Source organism: Melitaea cinxia, chromosome 1, assembly GCF_905220565.1.
Source record: "Melitaea cinxia chromosome 1, ilMelCinx1.1, whole genome shotgun sequence".
NCBI classification, from domain to species: Eukaryota; Metazoa; Arthropoda; class Insecta; order Lepidoptera; family Nymphalidae; genus Melitaea; species Melitaea cinxia.
The window spans coordinates 15,120,051-15,140,941 of record NC_059394.1 but is presented as its reverse complement, the minus strand read 5'-3'; the positions used below and the strand labels follow the sequence as shown (position 1 = coordinate 15,140,941).

At 33.0% G+C, this 20,891-nt stretch overlaps 3 protein-coding genes and 1 long non-coding RNA gene across 4 annotated transcripts; 2 read left to right on the top strand and 2 right to left on the bottom strand.

Annotated features, from left to right (window-relative positions):
- Positions 1-1,270: 1,270 nt before the first annotated feature.
- Positions 1,271-14,473, bottom strand: LOC123657643 (mitogen-activated protein kinase p38b-like). Its single transcript, XM_045593168.1, has 9 exons — positions 14,250-14,473; positions 13,747-13,883; positions 10,282-10,475; positions 9,724-9,833; positions 5,796-5,920; positions 5,125-5,204; positions 3,510-3,631; positions 2,841-2,971; positions 1,271-2,047 (listed from the first exon to the last, which is right to left on the bottom strand). Exons 1-9 carry the CDS (start codon positions 14,351-14,353, stop codon positions 1,968-1,970), a joined length of 1,083 nt encoding a protein of 360 aa, XP_045449124.1. The 5' UTR covers positions 14,354-14,473; the 3' UTR covers positions 1,271-1,967.
- Positions 13,363-13,666, top strand: LOC123657651. The gene is made up of 2 exons (XR_006743733.1): positions 13,363-13,401; positions 13,501-13,666. It is a non-coding gene; the product is annotated as an uncharacterized LOC123657651 (long non-coding RNA).
- Positions 14,474-14,810: 337 nt separating the features above from the next.
- On the top strand, positions 14,811-16,485 carry LOC123657629. The gene is made up of 3 exons (XM_045593154.1): positions 14,811-15,179; positions 15,804-15,905; positions 15,980-16,485. Exons 1-3 carry the CDS (start codon positions 14,937-14,939, stop codon positions 16,130-16,132), a joined length of 498 nt encoding a protein of 165 aa, XP_045449110.1. The 5' UTR covers positions 14,811-14,936; the 3' UTR covers positions 16,133-16,485.
- On the bottom strand, positions 16,241-19,051 carry LOC123657639 (probable dimethyladenosine transferase). Its single transcript, XM_045593161.1, has 5 exons — positions 18,854-19,051; positions 18,357-18,543; positions 17,758-18,061; positions 16,561-16,782; positions 16,241-16,393 (listed from the first exon to the last, which is right to left on the bottom strand). Exons 1-5 carry the CDS (start codon positions 18,909-18,911, stop codon positions 16,244-16,246), a joined length of 921 nt encoding a protein of 306 aa, XP_045449117.1. The 5' UTR covers positions 18,912-19,051; the 3' UTR covers positions 16,241-16,243.
- Positions 19,052-20,891: the final 1,840 nt, after the last annotated feature.

Below are 20,891 nucleotides of genomic sequence, written 5' to 3'. Positions count from 1 at the left end.
ATCCCCCGGTACAGCGCGGTGTCTATGGGAAAAATCCTTAAGAGGTCGCGGCACAGATTTCGGCCCTCATCTCCCGGTAACCCCAGTATTTTCGGCTACGACAGCTACACTATTTCCGGCTGCGGCAACCCCACTATTTCCGACTACGGCAGCCGCCACACTGACGATGAAGTCGAAGCCTTGTATGTGGATACATTTCACTCATTCTTCACTCACACACTCACATGGCACTACTTCTACCTTCTAAAACGTTGTTATGGGAGACTTCAACGCCAAAGTGAGAGTACAAGACCACGACGAATCGAAAATCGGACCACACGGATCACAGGGTAGATGCTTGTCAACTTCCTCGAAACGGAAGGGCCCTTTTTGATGAATAATTTTTTCGAAAAGGCCCTAAAGGAGGTGGATATGGCATTGCACGGATACAGTGACGAGGAACGAGACAGATTACGTCATAGCGGATAAAAGGCATATTCGCTCTGGCATATATATACAGAGTCGGTTTTGGAACAATTTTGAACAAAACGAAAGTTAGGTTTAACAACCAAGTCATGTCGAGACCGGTTTCGGTGGATGGTACCCATATCGAAGTTGTTCTAGATTGTATGTATGTATGTATACTTAAGCTATACCATTCAGCAATGCTTGAAGACAAGTCTTCGAGCAATACGTGCCTGTGTTAACATACGGAGGCGAGACGTGGACACTGACGACACAACTCGTTCACAAGTTTAAATTCGCTAAAGTGCAATGCATAGGGCTATGCTTGGGATCTCTCTCAAAGATAAAATTAGAAATGAGAATATCCGCGAGAGAACGAAAGTATACATAGCCCACAGAATTAGCTAGTAAAAGAGGCAGTGAACTGGTCACCTGTGTCGCAGGACCGATGGCCGCTGGAGCAGACGTATCCTGGAGTGGAGACCACATGTTGGCAAACACAGTATGGGACGTCCTCCGGTCCGCTGAACCGACGATCTACGTAAGATTGCCTGTGTAGGCTGGATGGGGATTGCTGTGAACCGGGATGCTTGGCGCGAACTTGAAGAGGCCTATGTCCAACCATTGGACTGCAAGAGCCTGAACTGACTGACTGAAATAATTTAGGTGTACTCATTCAGTGGTAAAAATAAACATATTATTATTTGTTAAAATACTTGATTCATTTTTCTCAATGACATCCACAAAAACCTTGAAATAAAATGACTGAATAGAGCTACTTAGAATAAACTTGATAAAACATGAAGATAAATAAAACTGCAATAGATATACAAACATAAATTTTTATCCTTATACTGACTGACAGAAAAAAGGTGTTATTAAATAACACCCAACTATTTGACGTATTATCTATATATAGCTACGTATATAAATTGACTTTCATAAGCGAAGGCAGTCGTCTGATTATGTTTAATGTAATTTAGAAACGAAGTATTAGAATTATTTTATACAGAAATGCATTTTCAGCTTTTGATTTCTTAGTTCTTGGTTTGTATTTTATACTAACCGTAAGTATCATAAGCATGTAACAAAAATATGTAGCTTTTAAGCCAAAATTTGTAACAATAGTGTATCCTAAGAAATAGTAGTTTTGTTTCCTAAATCTGATTGATCCTCGACCAATCCTAGTGTACCAGATTTGTAAACTATAATACGAAATAAATAACCTTCACCAATTATCTCTGGTACAATTAATTCGAATAGTTTTCGAAAGTGCCGACAAGCACTTCTCTTATGTATATATGTAGTTAAAATATTTTTATAATAAATAAATAAAAAAATCGTTGTTATTTATCGAAGCATGGTGGCACGTAATGATTAATTTATGACATAACAAAGTTACCTTAAACTTATTTTTATACTGTGTTAATTTTTCCGGACATCTGCTTCAATTATATTATAAGCTAGTCCAATAAAACGAATAAGTGGGCAATGGCTTATGTTTCGAAATAATAACATTCAAATTACGATGGGTTGACTTCAATCACCGTGTTCATGTGTTGTGGATGAGGCTTGAATTCCACTACTTCTTTCCATACCAGTTCTGTAAAATGAAAAGTAAAATACGTTACGTTAAGTTTCACAAGAAGACTTTCGCTTTTCGCAAGAAGCAATTTCTTCCTAATGGTCTTTGGAAAATTTTCCACCCCTTCTTCTTCTTCCCTATAAGAGCTGTTATATCTCTTGTATTTGACCAACGGAGGTCTCTGTGTATGAGTTTCCTTCGAAACGAAATCGATTTTGGAGTTCCTGTTGGAACTGCTCAGAGCCACATATTATTTGGGGCAACGCAGGTCGGAGAGTAGATTTCATCACGCGGGCTCGTTCCTTTCAGAGGATTCAGAGTGCCTTGCAGCGACCGGTAGTCGCTGTTGGTGTTAAATATATTTATTACTGAATATGTGTATTTTATCCGCCACGATGAAATCTATCTCGTTCCTTGTCACAGTATCAGGCTTCGTCTTACCTCCGTTAGGTCTTCTTCTTAAAAAAAAAAATCATCAAAAAGGGCCCCTACGTTTCGAGGAAGTTGACAATCATCTGCCCCCTGTGATTCGTGTGGCCCGTTTTTCGATTCGTCACGGTCTTGTACACTTTGGCGTTAAAGTCTCCCATATAAGGTTATAGAAGGTCGATAAGAGTAGAAGCATAGTCATAGGCACAGATATTGATCACAGACTTTCAACTTTACATCAACATTTAATGGATAAAGATACAGATATTTAATGAGAACTAAATAATTTGGAATTTTATTTATTTTTATTTTTGCACGATCGCCAGCGCTCCCGAACCGAATATCCGAACCGCATGTATACAACAGTGGACGCGGCGCGTACCTTTCCACTTGTCGACGGGCAGTTCCATGTCCTCGAAGCTCTGGTCGTAGGGCGCGGACACGGGCTCGTCCGTGGGGTCGGCGTACTGCGCCAGGTACTCGTGCGCCAGCGCCTGCTCCGCTGTGATGCGCCTGTGTGACGTCATCCTCGTCTTACTAACCGAGCCTTAGGGGTCGTCCGTTAATCACGTGAGGCTCGGAGGGGTGACGGGAAAAGGGTTCGAAAAAACATCACGAATTGTCAAAAGGATGGATAGGAGGGCTATATTGAGATATCACGTGTACTTATTTTTCGTTGAACGCGCGATTTCATACCAAGAAAACACCCTGCAACTTTAATGCCTGTCTAGAAATTTGTTTAATTTTTCAAAATTCAATCAGATTGTCAGTATTTAAAGTTAATATTCTGAAAATTCTGAAATAGCACAAAAAAACTACACGTGATTCTTGGATATGGTCGTAGTCTAAAACCTCACCGAATAACACCAAGGAGGATAACGAATAAAAGTTACTAAATACATCACGTTATTAATGGACAACCCCTTAACGCAATTGTGGCTTGATTCACAGTTGTGTATGTTATTGAATGTATTGAGTTATTTCTGTTTGTGATAAACATGTAAGTAATAAGATTAATGCAATATCGTGTTTTGTAAGTGTGACGACTCACTTGTCAGCGTCGAGCTCCAGCATAAGTTCGAGCAAGTTGACAGCCAGTGGGTTGGCTCCGCGGAATACTTCGCGGAAGTCGCGTCGCTTTAGCGTCGGCAGCGACTGGATGTAGTTACGTGCCTGGAACGAAAACCATAATATTCATATAAATTACCTTAAGCTGGCGCGAACTACACGTTATTATTGCTTTAGACGTAGGGTAGGAAATCGCTTGCTCAAAATATACAGCAGCTTGACTGAAAAAATACCTCAACCTTATAGGTGTTCCACTGATAACTTCGGTCATTGAAATGGAGGATACTTCATCAATATAGGTCATTCAATCCGTCCAATGAGCGCGTAAGCACGGTTTTATTTTACAATGTAAGGACGGTTTATGCAGAACTACCTTGCCAGAGTAGTTCTATATTAAGACAAAGTTAATAAAAGACTAGGATTTTTTTCACGTGAAACGTGATCTATAACACCAACAGGTCCCTCATTTGAAAGACCGCAGTTAGCAGTCGAACACCTTATATAATAAAATCTTTTCTAATAATCGACGTAAAACATAACGGAGATCAAGTAACAGCACAGTACAGCTCAAAAAGCAACATTTGCTTATGACTTGACAATACAATTGTTTGGTTACTTTAATATAAACTTTAGTAACGCGTTTAATGCACTTTTTTCAATTAATTGTTAATATAGTTATGTCGAATTACTTAGAAGTGAAAAACCAGAACTTATGTTATTATCCCAATTATAACTTTTACAGCTAAGTATTATTCATTTAATACAAAATTTTTATAATAAAACCTAGTAACTAAAATAGAGTATACGTATATGTCGGAGACGAGAACGAATAAGGAAGTTTGGCGTAGCGCCCAGAGCATTCGTCTACAAAGGCAATTCTATCAAGACGGCGAGACGTGTTGTCGCAAGATAAAAGAAATTAGTGAAATCATTAAGACGAAGATTATGGCGTTTACGATGTACTTTCTTTACTCGATTATCCTACTATTCGCCTTATTCGTTATTTAATAGCCTTATTCTCCTCGACATATACATAGAAAATAACTTTAGTTTTTTTAAATATTAAATCAAGAAACACAATTGGATAAAATAATTTAATTAATACAGTTACTTATTAGTTAGCTTACCTCTTCGCTTATTATTTTGTCAATGGTGTCTTGTTCTGGGTTTCCGCATAAAAATAATATTCTTGTGAGATGGTCAATATCTGAACGCGTAAATGTTAAGGCAAGCACCAAACTTACACAAGCATAGTAACGAGACAAAACCAGAACATCAATGAAGCACAAGACCAAGCACAGTAAATAATACAAGCTTTTTGTTGAAGTCCATAAACAGATATTTTTTTTAATGGATACAAATTAAGATTAATCGAAAATTCCTCAGATTCCTACAAAACTATTAATGAGAAACTGTCAATTCTAAATTTCATAAAAATATATTATAAATATTACAAATTGTATAGTTTTAAAACTGACTATGGACCCACAAATTATAATTAATGCTCTATTTTTATTTCTCAAATATTTACATTTGATAAATTTTTGTCATAATCAATAATTCAACCAGATTAACCCACAACATAGATATATACTTACAGACTCTGAAGATATTTTCTGCATGAACTCCTGAGCAGGAGTGCCCAGTACTTCCATGATCAAGTTCAATTGGTGGATATCTGACACTCCATTAAGGTTTACAAGCCAAATTAAATTAATTTATGCTACATTGAAAGCTAAAAGATAATGCTACCATATGAAGCAAACAGTTTCGTTATTAAAAAATCAATGTAGAATCCTATGCCAGAGAGACAATCTAACCCTCATTCCAACTCAAGTTTCTAATAGTTAACCACAATCGAAAATATATTACTTCATCTTTTTACTAACAGGAATTTCTAAATGTAAAAAATGTACTCTTGCACATGCTTGTAATTATATATATATATATATATATATATATATATATATTGTATGTTCATATTGAATTGTTTATCACTGTCATTCAACGATTTATACATACAATTAAAAACCTTCTCTTCTAGTATATAATATTTTAAGTACATTTATAGTATAGGTTAAGCTCAAATAAAAAAAAAAAACTTACCTGAACTTCACACACATGTTGATGTTTCACTTGCTTTGTATACTTACTCTACTATTACATAGAAATTTACACACAGCATAATATAAATGCAGTACATACATTCTAAATAAAATTATATACCTAGGAATGAGATAAAAATGTATGCAAAATAATAAAAGGATACGGTCAGTGCCAGGGAAGAGAGTCCTGCTAGTAAGTAATTCAGCCATGATGCATCCGACAGACCAGATGTCAACAGTTTGATTGTAATGCATCCAATTTAGCATGATCTCGGGTGCTCTGTACCATCTACAATTAATTGATGCAATTTACTACGTATAGTGTGTTATAATTAAAGCTAACGACTAAATTATAAATATCTAGATAGATTTCATAATAAATATATCATATTAATATCGTAATAAATCCAATTCCGTACATTGAAGATATTCTTAATTTTTTTTTTAATTATTATTAGAAGGCTCTATTTTATTGACTCCAAAAATATAGAATGGAATGAAACTTGTGGCATGATAAGAATCGATACTGCCCGCTGGGACATACTCTCTATTCTTAAATTCAATATAACCATATTGAACCTCAAGAGAAGGGTTCAAATTCACAAGTATAGCTTGCCATGTAATATTATATGGTGTTGTATAATATATTACACGATATTATTGTGTACTAGTGATGTGCCGGATTGTCAAAAATGTATACCCGCGGATACGGATACGGATCTTTATTTATTCACTAAAGCAGAAAGGAAATTCACTAAAGTTGAAAGTTGACGTCACGCCCGGCGCAACGACCAGCAGGACAGGTTTCGACTTGCATTCGCTTCACTTCGCTTCAGCCTGTTATATCCCACTACTGGGTATAGGCCTCTTTTCCCATGTAGGAGTAGGATCCGAGCTTAATCCACCACGCTATTCTAATGCGGGTTGGCGAATATATTCCCTACTATGAGTAAAGATCGCTATCAGGTGTACATGATAACAACCGGGACCGACGGCTTAACGTGCTCTTCGAGGCAGGGGTGAGGAGATCCACTAGGACTGCACAAACACCCAGACCACGGCAAACACCTGTATGGCCAATACAAATGTTTGTCATGTGCGGGGATCGAACCCGCAACCGCCAGCGTAACAAGTACAATCGTTTGGCTGTAACCGTTGCGCCAATGCGGCGACTTGCATTGCGCGCTTATTACTTTTGTTTAGCAACCAGGTCCAGCAGGCCTAGCATGCATACAACGAGATATCTCTTGACGAGAGAGAGAGATAATGTCTACATCGAGTATTATCTCGATTACCCTAACATGCGCACTACGAGAGACAAAATTCTCTTCCGAAGACTTCGCCTTGTCGAGTAGAGAAAATTGCCCTTACAAAAAAATATACCATTTTTTTATAATGAAAAATATAAACACTAACTAAATATTACTAACTAACAACACTAACTAACTAACTATTAAACTAATTTAAATAATTGTGTTTGCAGACAAACGAAAAAAAAACCGACTTCAATTACATCGACAAGTAATACAACGTAGATCGACGAAAAAATAGTCAAGTAACTACGCGTTATCAAAGATTACTCAAAAAGTAGTTAACAGATCTCGATAAAATTTAAATGTGACCATATGATGAACATCAGCTTTTCATTAAATTAAAAATTATCAAAATCGAAACACCCAGTAAAAAGTTATTGCGGATTTTCGAGAGTTTCCCTCGATTTCTCTAGGATCCCATCATCAGATCCTGGTTTCCTTATCATGGTACTAAACTAGAGATATCCCCTTTCTAACAAAAAAAGAATTATCCAAATCGGTATATCCAGTAGAAAGTTATGCGGTATAATACAACGTAGGTCGACGAAAAAAGCGTCAAGTAAAAACGCATTATTAGATATAACTCGAAAAGTAGTTGTTAGATCTCAAATAAATTTAAATGGGACCAATTGGCACACACCACCTTTCGATTAAAACAAAATTTGTCGAAATCGGTCCACACGGTCAAAAGTTCTGATGTAACATACATAAAAAAAAAAAAAAAAAATACAGTCGAATTGAGAACCTCCTCCTTTTTTGGAAGTCGGTTAAAAACAAGAAAAACAAGAATCTTAAAATTTCGCCTATCACTTTCAAAATTCAAAACACTTTGTAATTCGTTCGATTATGAAATTTTAATAAAGAAGGAATTTCAAAAATTAAACATTATCAACCATAATCACAACTGAATATCATTCTTATTTCTTATGTCGTAAAGTTGAATTTACAAGGTTATTGACCAATCGTGCCAAACCGGGATGAGCCAACGTTTGGATTCACAGTATAATTTCAAACGAGTGACACATGTTTTATATAACAATGTTCTCGGCCTTTTGGTTAAGATAAAAAGTGTATATCTAATTTAAAAAATATAATATGGAAAATAAAACGGCGTAAGTAAATGAATTTAATTATATATGTAAAACAATATGCTCGTGTTGTGCTTTATATCTTGTCGCACATTAGATAATTGTAATTCTATCACGCATTGTTTTAGAATAAAAAGCAACAGGGCGCAAATACGTTTTTTGTGCCATTATATGGCACACTTCACTCGACTTTTCGCGCTTCCCGCTCTTCGTATACCGAAATTATATAATTATAATAGGGAAACGCCATGGTATGCAAAAAATAGGCACCCGGTTTTATTTATTTTTTATTTATCGTCTTTCTCGTCGATAATATTGAAGACGAAAAGTTTCTCTTCTTAAAACGTCTAAATTCGACAAAATTACGATGTCATGTTAGCTTCCGTAGAGATAAATACCACAGATCACTAAAATTTAATGATTATCTCTTCTATAGACGTAACGAGAAGAGTATCACGTGCACGCATGTTAGCTACTGTAGACATAGAGAGATAATACGAGAAAAGGGGTAGACAAAATTTTGTCGTAGCGCGCATGCTAGGCCTGCTGGAAATGTCGGGCATCTAAAAAACTTAATAGACCGCGACAAAATAAGTTGTTGCAATAAAAAGTTATTTGTTTTTCATTTTTTTATATTTGTGAAAAGTAATGTCAGAACTTTCTATGTGTAAAAGTGATCTTATAAGACAGTTGATTTAGTATCTTTGAGTTATATACTACTAGCGACCCGGCCCGGCTTTGCACGGTTGAACAAATCATCAGTGTTCTTCTAGTATTTTATTCATGTATTATACATATAAACCTCCCTCCACAATCACTTAATTTACTAGAGAAAACCGCATCAAAAACAATTGCGCAGTTTTAAAGATCTAAGTATACAGACAGCGGGAAGCAACTTTGTTTTTACTATGTAATGATTAGTATGGTAACTTAACTAGAATATATGTTTGCAATTATAGGTACCAAATATTTGATTATAAGAAATAAAAAAATACTCTGAATTGTTTTTTTTTTTTTTTTTTTTTTTAATTATACTACTTACTTAATCACGTAATTCACGTAAAGTTATTTTGCAGCATTTTATTTCTGTCAATTGAATTTGAAAATTAATAAAAGATTCTTAAAAGATCCACGAGAAAATTGACAGTTGACATTGATATACGGATATCCGGAACATCACTATTGTGCACCCATATAAAAACACATGTATATAACAAATAAGTGTGCGTAAAATATTTAGGCTTCAGATGTTTGTAACTATGCTATCTTTTAGATACTAATAATTAATGCATAAAATTCTTCTTAACACAAATATGTAGTTCAAAGATTTATACTTCAAAATTAATAAACTTATACTATACTGTTATTGACAATCAACTACATTACTGTGATTTAAATAATAATAGTTTGAAAGGTCACCATTAAAATACAAGGAAAAGTTCCTAAAAAGAAGTTTACAATATTTTTGTTACATTTTAATTTAAAATTTAAATTTATTAATTATTCAGTATTAAATTAACACAACTTATTTGATTTTAACTAGCCATTACTAGCTACTTCAACCAAGAAATACTACTTATTATTTCTTTAAATTAGCATTTGTCGCAAAGTTAATCATTCATAAGCTTTTATTCTGGCACTGCTTGTTTCTTAATATAAAAGATATAAAATCAATAATAAAAATGTTATACCTTGTGGCAACATATCCAGTCATTTCAGTCTCTGTTGGTCGTGCTAAACCAAAATCTAAAATTTTTAATTCACAATCTTCATTAACAGCAATGTTTGAAGGCTTCAAATCCTATTGAAACGAAAATATAGAAATAAGCAAACAACATAATTTTCTACTGATTCATTACCAGTAAACAATTAGTAGTAGTAAATAAAATAATATTTGTAATACGAGTTTGTACTTTGTGATCTACATGTGTCTTTGTAGGCACCACCAATGTATCTTAAAAAGTATGTAAGGCCCTGCCAGTTACCATAAACAACCGCCCATAACTATCAAAAATTTGCTAAGGAACCATTTTTTCAGTGAAAAATCTACTACCTATTTATAATAGGTATAGCAATTGATTTGTTTAATTTTGGACACATCTTCTAAGAGTTTGTTTATTAAATACGTGCGTAAATTTGTGTAGGGGAGAGGAGCTTTGCTTAGCGTGATGAGTTATGGCAAGTATATTTAATGAACAGCCATAAAGCACAATTTTAGATAGAAAGAATCAAATAATTACTTTACGTACCCTGTGAATAATTCCTGCAGAATGGATATATTTAAGACCTCTTAAGATTTGATAGACAAGAAATTGGACATGCTCATCAGAAAGCTTTTGAGTGCGAACAATGTTGTTCAAGTCGGCACCCATGAGGTGTGTCACCAAGTATACCTGCTGAAACTCTTCTAAGTTACTTTCAGGAGTAAATACATCTAAAAGCCCTGAAAAATTTATATATATTCTTCATGACCAATTCATATAAATATATTGATGAAAGCAAATTTTTACTTTTCCTGAAGGAATAATTTACAGAAAGAAATACAAAATCATTATTTATGCTAAAACATTTAAATTTATACTTTGTTTATTTATAGTTTGCCTTATTCTTTTGCACACATAAACATAACACTAAAGTAAACTACATACTAAGTAAAAATTTAAATATGAGTTGCATGCAGATTATTATTTGTATATATATATTAGCATGTCTTAAAAATCTACTATAGCAATACATGTTTAACCACACATATGTATATATTGCTTTAATTCATCTCTATATGCTGCACTGAATAAGTGCCAAGGTTGTAGTGATATTATAAATGTATATTTGTATTTGATACGGAAACATTCTTGAAATTAAATACACAATAAAATTTTAAGTTTAAAATTTCTTTGACTGCACCCTATCTCTTATAATTTCACAAACCAAATATGCAAATTTACAAGTACATGCACATAATTCATAAAACATCAAGATGAGTGGATCAATTTACACCTTTTTAAGGACCTGTTTCACTGGTTGTCGATAAGGCTTTTGTTGTTGATAAGGCAATTTGATGGATGAAGATATCCAACAGAAAAGTCTCTGATATATTATTCTTTTTTACCATAAATTCCACTACATTAATGAGATATTTCTATTTGCAAATATGAATCTAAAATTTGTAGTTTAGTTATTGAAGTGAAACAGGTTTAAGGAGCTATTTTCCTTCTGCTTTAAGATTCTATTCATAACTCTGCTCATTTCATTTTGTATATGTGTATTTGCATTCATGCTGTAGGCTATGACTCCATTAGCCGAAAAATGATCGTTCCTATCATTCACTACATGATTCCTTTTTTTTTACGTGGGAAAATCCATCAGAGATACCCTCCAGCGCAAGGGCGCCAGAGGGTTATGTCAGACTCCTACTGATTAAAAAACCACCACGTGTGAGCAGTCGTCTGCCTGGGTGGGACGAGATGGGGTCGCGCTAGCATTCACCACCTCGCCCCGGCGATAAACCCGGGCAAATCTTCCGGGCCCCGGCACAATGGTGGGGTGGTCTCGCTCACAACAAGGCCACCCCTCAGACGTGTGGGGTCGTGTCGTCCGGCCGGTCATAGTCTCCCGACTATCGGCCGGGACTACATAATTCCTGCCTTAACCCTTAACTATTCCTTCGCATCTAGTACTTTCCCTCCTGTTGGAAAGACGCTCATATTCCTTTACCTAAGAAATCTAATCTATCTGACTTCTCCGATTTCCGCCTTCCATCTATCCAACCTTTCTTGCCCAAGGATCTAGAGCGTCTTCTTCACCAACAGCTGACATCATTCCTTTCCTTAAAAAATCTTCTAAATTCATTTCAATCCGGCTTCCAGAGGGGTCGTAGCACGGTAAAAGCGCTTGTCAAAATCTCTGACGACATCAGACACGTAATTGACGATCGAAGAATGTTGTCTATGTTAGGTTCTTTAACATATCTCCACCGGTAATTGACTGGTTTTAAAGTTATTTGTATGGTCGTCGGCAGCGTTTGCAAGTTCAAGATACTTTCTCTGACAGCGCTAACGTATTTGCTGGCGTACCGCAAGGGTAGCGTGTTGTCTCACTTCTTTATTTATAAATTCACTAACTACACACTATCTTCTCTCTATCACCTGTATGCAGACGTTCTTCAAATGTACACTTATTCTAAGCTGGCTGATCTACCCATGAGTATTTACCAACTAAATAATGACTTAGACCTTATTTTTAAATGGAGTAACTCATATGGGTTAAAAGTTAATCCTTCTAAGTCTCAAGTGATTATCGTGAGTAGTGCAAAACTAGTCAGTAGCATTGATTGGTTACTTGTACCTCCTGTACTCTTCAACAATGTTGTTTTGAATGTTAGCGATAAAGTGAAAAAAATCTAGGAATAACTTTCGATCGTCATCTCTCTTGGTCACTTCAATTAACTGAGCTTAGCCGGAAATTGTTTGCAGCCCTCGGTTTACTCCGTCGACTCCAGTACTTTCTTCTCTTGCCTACCAAAATTGCGTAAGCACAATCACTACTTTTACCAATCCTTGACTATGCAGATATGTGTTTTCTGGATCTCAAAGAGGAGCAACTAAAAAAGCTTGAACGCTTGCGCCTTCAAAATCACTGTATAAGGTTCACGTTTGGTCTTCGCAAATATGACCACGTTTCCTAATTTCGCAGTATACTCAAGTAGCTCCGAATTCGCCTTCGCAGGAATACCCACATACTCACTCTGCTCTACTGTGTTCTTTTTAATCGTAATGTCCCTCATTACCTTAAAGATTGGTTTACGTTTCTTTGCAATTCCCATGAACTTTCCCTTAGATCTGAATCCAATTTGCTTCTGAAAAATTCTCCCCATTCTACCTCCTTCTTCTCCAATTCCTTTAGTGTTAATGCTGTCCGTCTGTGGAATTCTCTTCCGCTTATTTATTCTCTGTTCAATAAGACAAGCTCCAACGTAAGCTTGTTTTAAGCAACGCCTTAAAAAGCACTATATGTCGCTCATTAAGTCAAACTGTCGTGATTTGTAGTTTACTTTATATACATATATATATTTATATATGTATATATTTACATATGTGTATTTATGTATGTGTATATGTGTATTATATATTATATACTAAAATATTTACTTATTTATATATAAGTTTTTATATTTATGTAAGTCTATCATATAGTAGTTTATATCTGCGTATGTCTGATAATGCCTCGTATTTTTAGTATTAAACATGTAAACGATATGTTTAACATTATTTATTATTATTTTTCCTCGTAAATATGTGCACACTTCTAACCGCTGCTACTGTATCGTGTCCAGTACCCAAAGCTTATCTGGAACAAATCGCTATTTAGCGGTAACATCGCCTTTGTACATCTTGTATTGTATTTTTCTTTATATGTATCTGTATTTTGGTATACATTAAGAATAAATAAATAAATAAACTTATTTGCAGGATAAACTTTATGCACAACTGGTGAAACTGGCCCTAAAAGTTCTGTCTGATATGTGAACTTTACATTAATTTAGTTACTATAAAAATTAATATGTTGGATTTATATGTTATTGTACTCTGTGTGATTATGTGTTATTTTACTCAATAAATATTAAATAAATAGCAATCAATGTTACTTATCATTTTGCTTTTATATAAAAATATTAATAGTAAATATTATATTTCTTATAAAATATTGGGACATACCAATAACATTTTCATGATTCATATGTTTCAACATTCTAAGTTCCCGGTAAGTTCTCTTTGCATGTACAGCTGATTGGAAGGGCCTTGCTAGTTTTTTGATGGCCACTTTCATATTATGCAAAGTATCGATAGCAGAACTGAAAAAATTGTTTTATCAAGATTATCAATGATAACAACTTTAGTAATAATATAATTAAAATCTGAAAAATAAAAGGTTTTTTATTCTAAGTTTCACTTAAGCCTTAAATCTAAAAATGTATGTAGATAAATGCGGTTCTATGTATGTTCATTTAATCGTTATAATCAATAGATAATAATTAATTAAAATGATAGGCTTGTCATGAAACCTGTTACACCCACACAATCAAGTGTTCTAGTTTACCTCAATAATTCTCTTTTAATTTTGATACGTGTAATGAAATAGATATGAACATATTCATTAAAAATTACATTTAAAAATAAATACTGGCAAAGTGCCTATTCGATTCTGAATAAATACGTACCAAACTTGACCGTAGGCACCAGATCCTACAGGTGTAAGCATTTGATACCTTTCAGGTACAATCCATTCTGTTTTATTTATTTCAACTGTGTGATATCGAGGCATTGTGGTCTTGTACTTTAACAACTTATTATAATTATTTAAGTGGCTATCAAACGTAAACAGAATTTTAATTTCGCCTTGAAAGAGTACCTAATTAATTTCACTGTCACACGGGGCGACTTGTGAATTGCCATTTCACAATTATACACTTTCAACAGATAAGTTAAAAAATATTATTTATTTATATGTATATTAAAAAATAGTAAGTTACTAAGTAAAAGTAACCAATATATTCTTTTCTTAAAAAAATAATGAGAAAGTTTCTGTTTGAATTAAAATATAAATAATAGGTTTATCATTTCATAAAATCGTACATACTGATTTATTTATTTTTAAATAAGTAAGTACTATATCACATACATTAAATATAAATAAATACAAAATTTTGTGAGAGAAAAGTTTATCAAGGTAATTTATAGTACTGCCGGAGAGGAGATCGGCTTTGAATTTGAATATAAAATTAAAAATATATCTTAAATGTCAATGTCATTTTGCAGATAAATATCACTTAAAGCTTTGACAAAGAATTATAGTAATTAAATTTTTACCGCAACTACTTTAGAGTAGAGGAAGTCAAAAGTAAAAGATGGCTCAAACAGCGGGTGTAAAGCCCATAGCTATTGCTGGACGTGTAGCACTGGAAAGAGAAAGATGTCTTGGTATGTCTGATGCTGAGAGGGCCTGGCGCAAGCAATGGCTAAAGGACCAGGTCTTAGCTGCAAACGAGCCTGTACACGTCGAAGAGTATTGGAAAGAACGCATTAATCCTATTCGTCGCTTTTATCGTAAACCATTAGATGTACTGTTTAATAAGCTGAGTCCTGTACTGGTAAGATTATATAACAAAACTAACCTTAACATATCCAAACCTAAACATTAAATTCTACTAAAATTATAGTTCTTATTGCCACAAGCATTAGTAATTTATATAATTTTTACTAATTTCAGATTTACTAAGAACAGACAGAGTTATAATAAATAATTATTTTGATTTGCCTAAAACTTTAACTAATTGTACCAAAATAATTACGAGAGTAACACATTTATAATATCAACTATGTTTTAGATTTATCAGTAAAGTATATAAATATGAAGAATTGTTCTTAATAATTAATTTATTTATTAGAAACAAATATTAAATAGTGAGAAAAAAAAATCTATACCAACAAGAAATGGAGAGCCAGTTTTTTGTATGGTTATACTGCAAAAACTACTGAACTGATCAAAATAATACTTATACCATAAGATGCAGCATGTTGCCAAAAATTAAAAAAAGTATGGACAATCAGAGGTCGCTAGTGAAAAATAGTAAGTAATTTCAAAATAAAAAGGTGTTTATTATATTTATTATTGTCCAAGGATTTATTTTTTTAACTTTATTAACTTATCTTTAAATTTGTGAATGATAAACTGTACATTTTGTATAACTATTTTTCATTGATGTGATTTACAGGGAGCTTCACGTGCAGCAGATTACAGATACATCACTGGGAAACTTGGCTTAATTGCTGTTGGAGTTATGGGTATCCATTACTACTTTAAATATCATGGAAATGTAAGTTATCATATAAATTAAATTTTATATAAGAAAAGGCTAAATTATTTATTATAATTTTTTTTGTTATTCAGGACTGGACTAAGAAAGGAGGTTGGAGAGTAACTAGATCTAAACCAATGGTGTTACCTGGACAACCTGGTTTCCCTTACAAATCTGAACGCACTAAAGATTCAGATTATGCTGATAGAGGTTACAGCAAATCTTCCCTTTTTGATGGAAAGTAAACAACTCCAGCTTATAATTTAAAAGAAGATATTTGGTAGTTTATATAAATATATAGAAATCATTATTTAATACAACAATTAAAGTGAGGTATAAAAAATAAACAGCTGTTATTATGCAAAGTGTATTCCTTCAGAATTAAAAGCGTGTAACAATTTCATAAAATCATCAACATCCATTGTCCTCGCTCGCATCTGATCTGCTTCTGCTTCTATCAGCACATCTTGCACTTTTTGCTTAATATCAAAATCTTCCGGTATCTCCTTAAAATAATTTAAAAAAAATGTTATAAAAAGTAACTGGCTTTCGTTGTTAAGAAACTAGTTATTTAACTGTTAATAAAATCTAAAATAAAGTTAATTATTATTAATTTTTACTTAGAAAATTATGATTTACTGGTATTATTAACAATAATTATTGTCTTAATTACCTTATTATGTAAAGAACAATGAATTCTATAATTCTTTTCAAGAACAGCCATTGTTGTGTTGTGTTTGAAAGCAGCTGACAGTGTTTTGTTTTTTCGAACAAACGCTATTCTTGTAAGACCGTCCCACTCCACAAAGTTTATAGGTGGTGGTGGATTTCTTGGTTCTATTCTGACTACACTTGATTCAACTTTAGGCGGAGGCCTGAAATTATTTTTGCCCACCTAGAATGTAAAATCAATAAATCCTTAATGTAAAATCAATAAATCCTTAATGTAAAATTAATAAATCCTTTTTAAATAGATTTTATCATTAAAAATTCATACTGAGTTTAATGTTCAAACAAAGCTTTGAGAGGAAACCTGTATATCTTGGTGAAAGTTATGAAAAGCTAAATCTTTACCAGAGCAGTATAAAAATTGTTTGGATGAGCTAGAGTTATTCGTTGCCCTTAATAAAAAACAGTGATTGGATTAAATAAACATAAAAGCTTGCTTTATGCATGCAAATATGCATAAAAAATGCTTGCAATATGCATGAAAATAGGTGAAATATACAAACTGATGCGAAATTAAATGATAAGTAAAGGAAACCAAAAAAAAAAAAATTATAATATTTTTCTTTTTTTAAAATGAATAAATTACCCATTGATGGGCAATAGGTGAACTAACATAGAACATTATATTACACTACAAATTTTTAATATTTTTGTAAACATAAACTCTCAAGTATTGTTCCAAATTTTTAGTGGTAAGTTTGTGCCTTTGATCATTCACAATATATATATATATATATATATATATATATATATATAAGTGGAAAAGGACTACTCCACATTCACTGAGGTAACTGGGCAGAATTTGAACTTTGAGGCTGTTAGCTTATAGTTTCAGGCAAATGTTCAAGTTAATACAAGTAGGTGCCTTACGCAAAACTTATTTTGTTGATGAAATCACTTTATTTACATTCCCAAACATGGATCGTACTCAGCAAATTGATGTACTCCATGAGCAAAGCACGTCACATAGATCAAATTGAGATAGAATACTTGAAAGCAGTTGTGTATGTAAATGATCCAGGAAAGTCAGTTATCAACAAAAACATTTTTTTTGGAATGCATTGTACAGATTAAATTGCACACAACTAAATAAATGCACGATGCATGATAAACATTTTAATTAAGAACAAACAATCCTTACCTTCATCAGCATATCTACTCTCGCCAATAACTGAGTATTTATAGACAACCTGCAGTACAGTTTATCACCAGGTTTAGCAACTAATCTCTGTGCAAATTCCTGTTGAAACATTAAAACTGCACATCTGAAGAATGGCCTATGGAGAAGCAGTTTAAACACTAAAGGTGAACTTATTTGGTAAGGTATATTTGCCACACATATATCAAAGAATGGCAATTCTGTTTTTAAAACATCACCAACTAAAATCTGTAGCTTTGCTTGATATGGCGTGCCTTGAACACGTTTTTGAAGTTCTGCAACCAATCTGAAAAATAATATTTTAATTAGGAATATAGTAATAACCCATTGTAGTTAATATATGTTACAACAAAATTCAAACACTATATTCTACTGAGTTTATTTAAGAGCTTTGGTAATAAAAGTAGCATAGATGTGGTGAGACTAATTTAAAAACATGAAAAATTGTTAAAAAGTAAAATTATTACATAAACAAGTGACATGTTCAAAATTATTTGTTTATATATTTGTAAATTTTGGTTAAAATAAAAACTTAAATTGTATTGATGGAAAATTTATAAATTTATTTCTTATAATATTACCTTGTATCAATTTCACAAGCAATAACTTTCTTGACTCTATCAAGCATTTTTATAGTCATGTTACCAGTACCCGGACCAATCTCAAGAGCAACATCTGTAGGCCTTAAGCCTGCTTTGTCCAACATAGAAGTTATAATAAGTGGATTTTTTAATATGTGCTGACCAAAGTCTTTGTTAAATTGAATTCCTGAAATAGAGATAATAGACATCATGTAAATTTTGTTACACCAAATAAAAAAAATTTACATTAATAAAATAAACTTGTATATACAAAGAAAGATTTATGCGTCTTGAAGGGAAACCAGAGATTTTGTATATACAAAAAAAATTCGTAGTAAAATTATTTTGTTAAGGTATCTTTATGTGTTCTTTTTATTACAAGTTATTATTGCATGTAAAGAAAGTTATAAAAAGAAAACATCAAATCAAAATCAGTTTAATATATAAAGGTATGTTTATGACATGCTCGCATAACCTTACAAAATTCAAACTCATACCTTGCTTAGCCACTTCATTATGGATCCTGGATTTTTTGTCGGCTTTGATTTTAGGCATTGTTTATCTTATATTTTCAAGTATTGTATTAGAAAATAAAAATTTCCAATAAATGCTCTTAACTTAAAAATAAATACCTATTTAAGATAAAATGTTTCATACTTGACAAGTTGACATTGAAAAATAACCATAATAAACTTTTGAGTATCAAAAGAAAGACAAAAGTACTAATCCAGACAGCCACATCTGATGTGTTTTGCGCAAATGTTCAATAGTAGAGGCGATCTAGCCATGTTTTTTGTTAAATTTATCTTTTATTCATAAAATACGCATGAATCCAAATCAATTCACTTATTTTTAAAATTTAGTCAATAGGTATGTTTAATATCGGTACTATATAATAAAAAAAGCATTTATTTAATATAATTACTATTTTAATGTATTGTATTAAATTTCAATAAAATTGTGGTTAAATTATTTAGTATATAAGGTTTCTTCAGTAATTGTATTTGTATAGACTATAGGTACATAAACAGTTTCTTACAAATCATTTATAGAATATGAAGAGAGGTGATTACTTTTTTATATCATTAAAGGAGGAAATTAAAAAAGTCCCTTTAAAAGTGTAGCTAAACGTTATATTAATACATGTTGAGAAAAGGACAATGTTCCACTTCCAAAAGTTTATTCATGTTATTATCACTCTATGAATTTAGGATGTCTTTTTTGTCTATGGCAGTTTTGTAATAATAATAGTAAAGGTAAGATTTGTAAGTGGTAATTATGTAAATGAAGAATATAAAAAATAAAAAGAAAAAGTGTTTAAAAGATAAAAGCTTTATTATTATTCCTCGTTCCTGCCAAAATCACTAACAGTGGTAGCAGAGCGTGGTTCTCTGCAGTTTCCGGCAATCTATAAAAAGAAAAATATCGTCGAACACAACGTGAAAGAACAAAATGGCGTCAGGACAATATGAGTTTAAAATGAAACAGTTTGAAGGAGAAAATTTCGATACGTGGAAATACAGATTGAAAACTATATTAAAAGAGCAGGAATGCTTAGATGCTATAGAAAGTGAGAATTTTGCGATCAAAACAGAAAACATAAAAAAGGAAACAAGAGCAGTAAGCATTTTAGTAAGCTCCATCGCAGACAGTCATATTGAATATATAAAAGACGAGAAAACGGCATATGGGATGCTTAAGATATTAGAAGAAAACTTCATGAAGAAAAATACCAGAAGTAAAATTTTTATAAGAAGACAATTAATGGAAATTAAGTTTAATGAAAATGAAAAATTGCAATCACACTTTACACAAATGGAGGAATTGTTTACACAACTCAAAAACGGAGGATCCACCCTGTCAGAGGAAGAAAAGGTGAATTACATCTTACTTAGTATGCCGAAATCTTATGAAGTAATAATAACAACTTTGGAAACTATGACTGATCTTAGTGTCAACTTTGTCAAAGAGAGATTGCTGGGGGAAGAGGAGAAAAGAAAGAAAACAAAATCAGAGGCGACAACAGCTGTCAACAATGCTTTCCTGTGCTACAACTGTGGTTTGCCGGGCCATAAGAAGTTTCAATGCCATAATAGAGGGAGAGGACGTTACGGACCAGCCCGAGGAGGTAATGCAGGATGCGGACAAAAAGGTCAAGAAGGACAATACCTGAATGCAGGACGAGGACGTGGATATCCACTGCCATATGGCAGAGGACGTGGACATGGCAGAGGACGAGGACAATATAGGGGACACTACCATGAAAAGAACCATCACACATTCCTGTCAACATTTGAAGAAGAGGAGGCACCGCTGTGTATTAGTGAGGTGAATGTAAATGAAAGTAACTACACTACATGGTGTGTAGACTCAGGTTGCTCTGATCACTTAACTAATAATAAAAGTTTCTTTATAGATTACATAGAATTAAGTAAACCTAAAATAATTGCAGCAGCTAAAAATGGTATCATGTTACAAGCAATTGGCATAGGTAATATTAATGTAAAATGTTTTGTTGGTAGAAAAGAGTCTTAT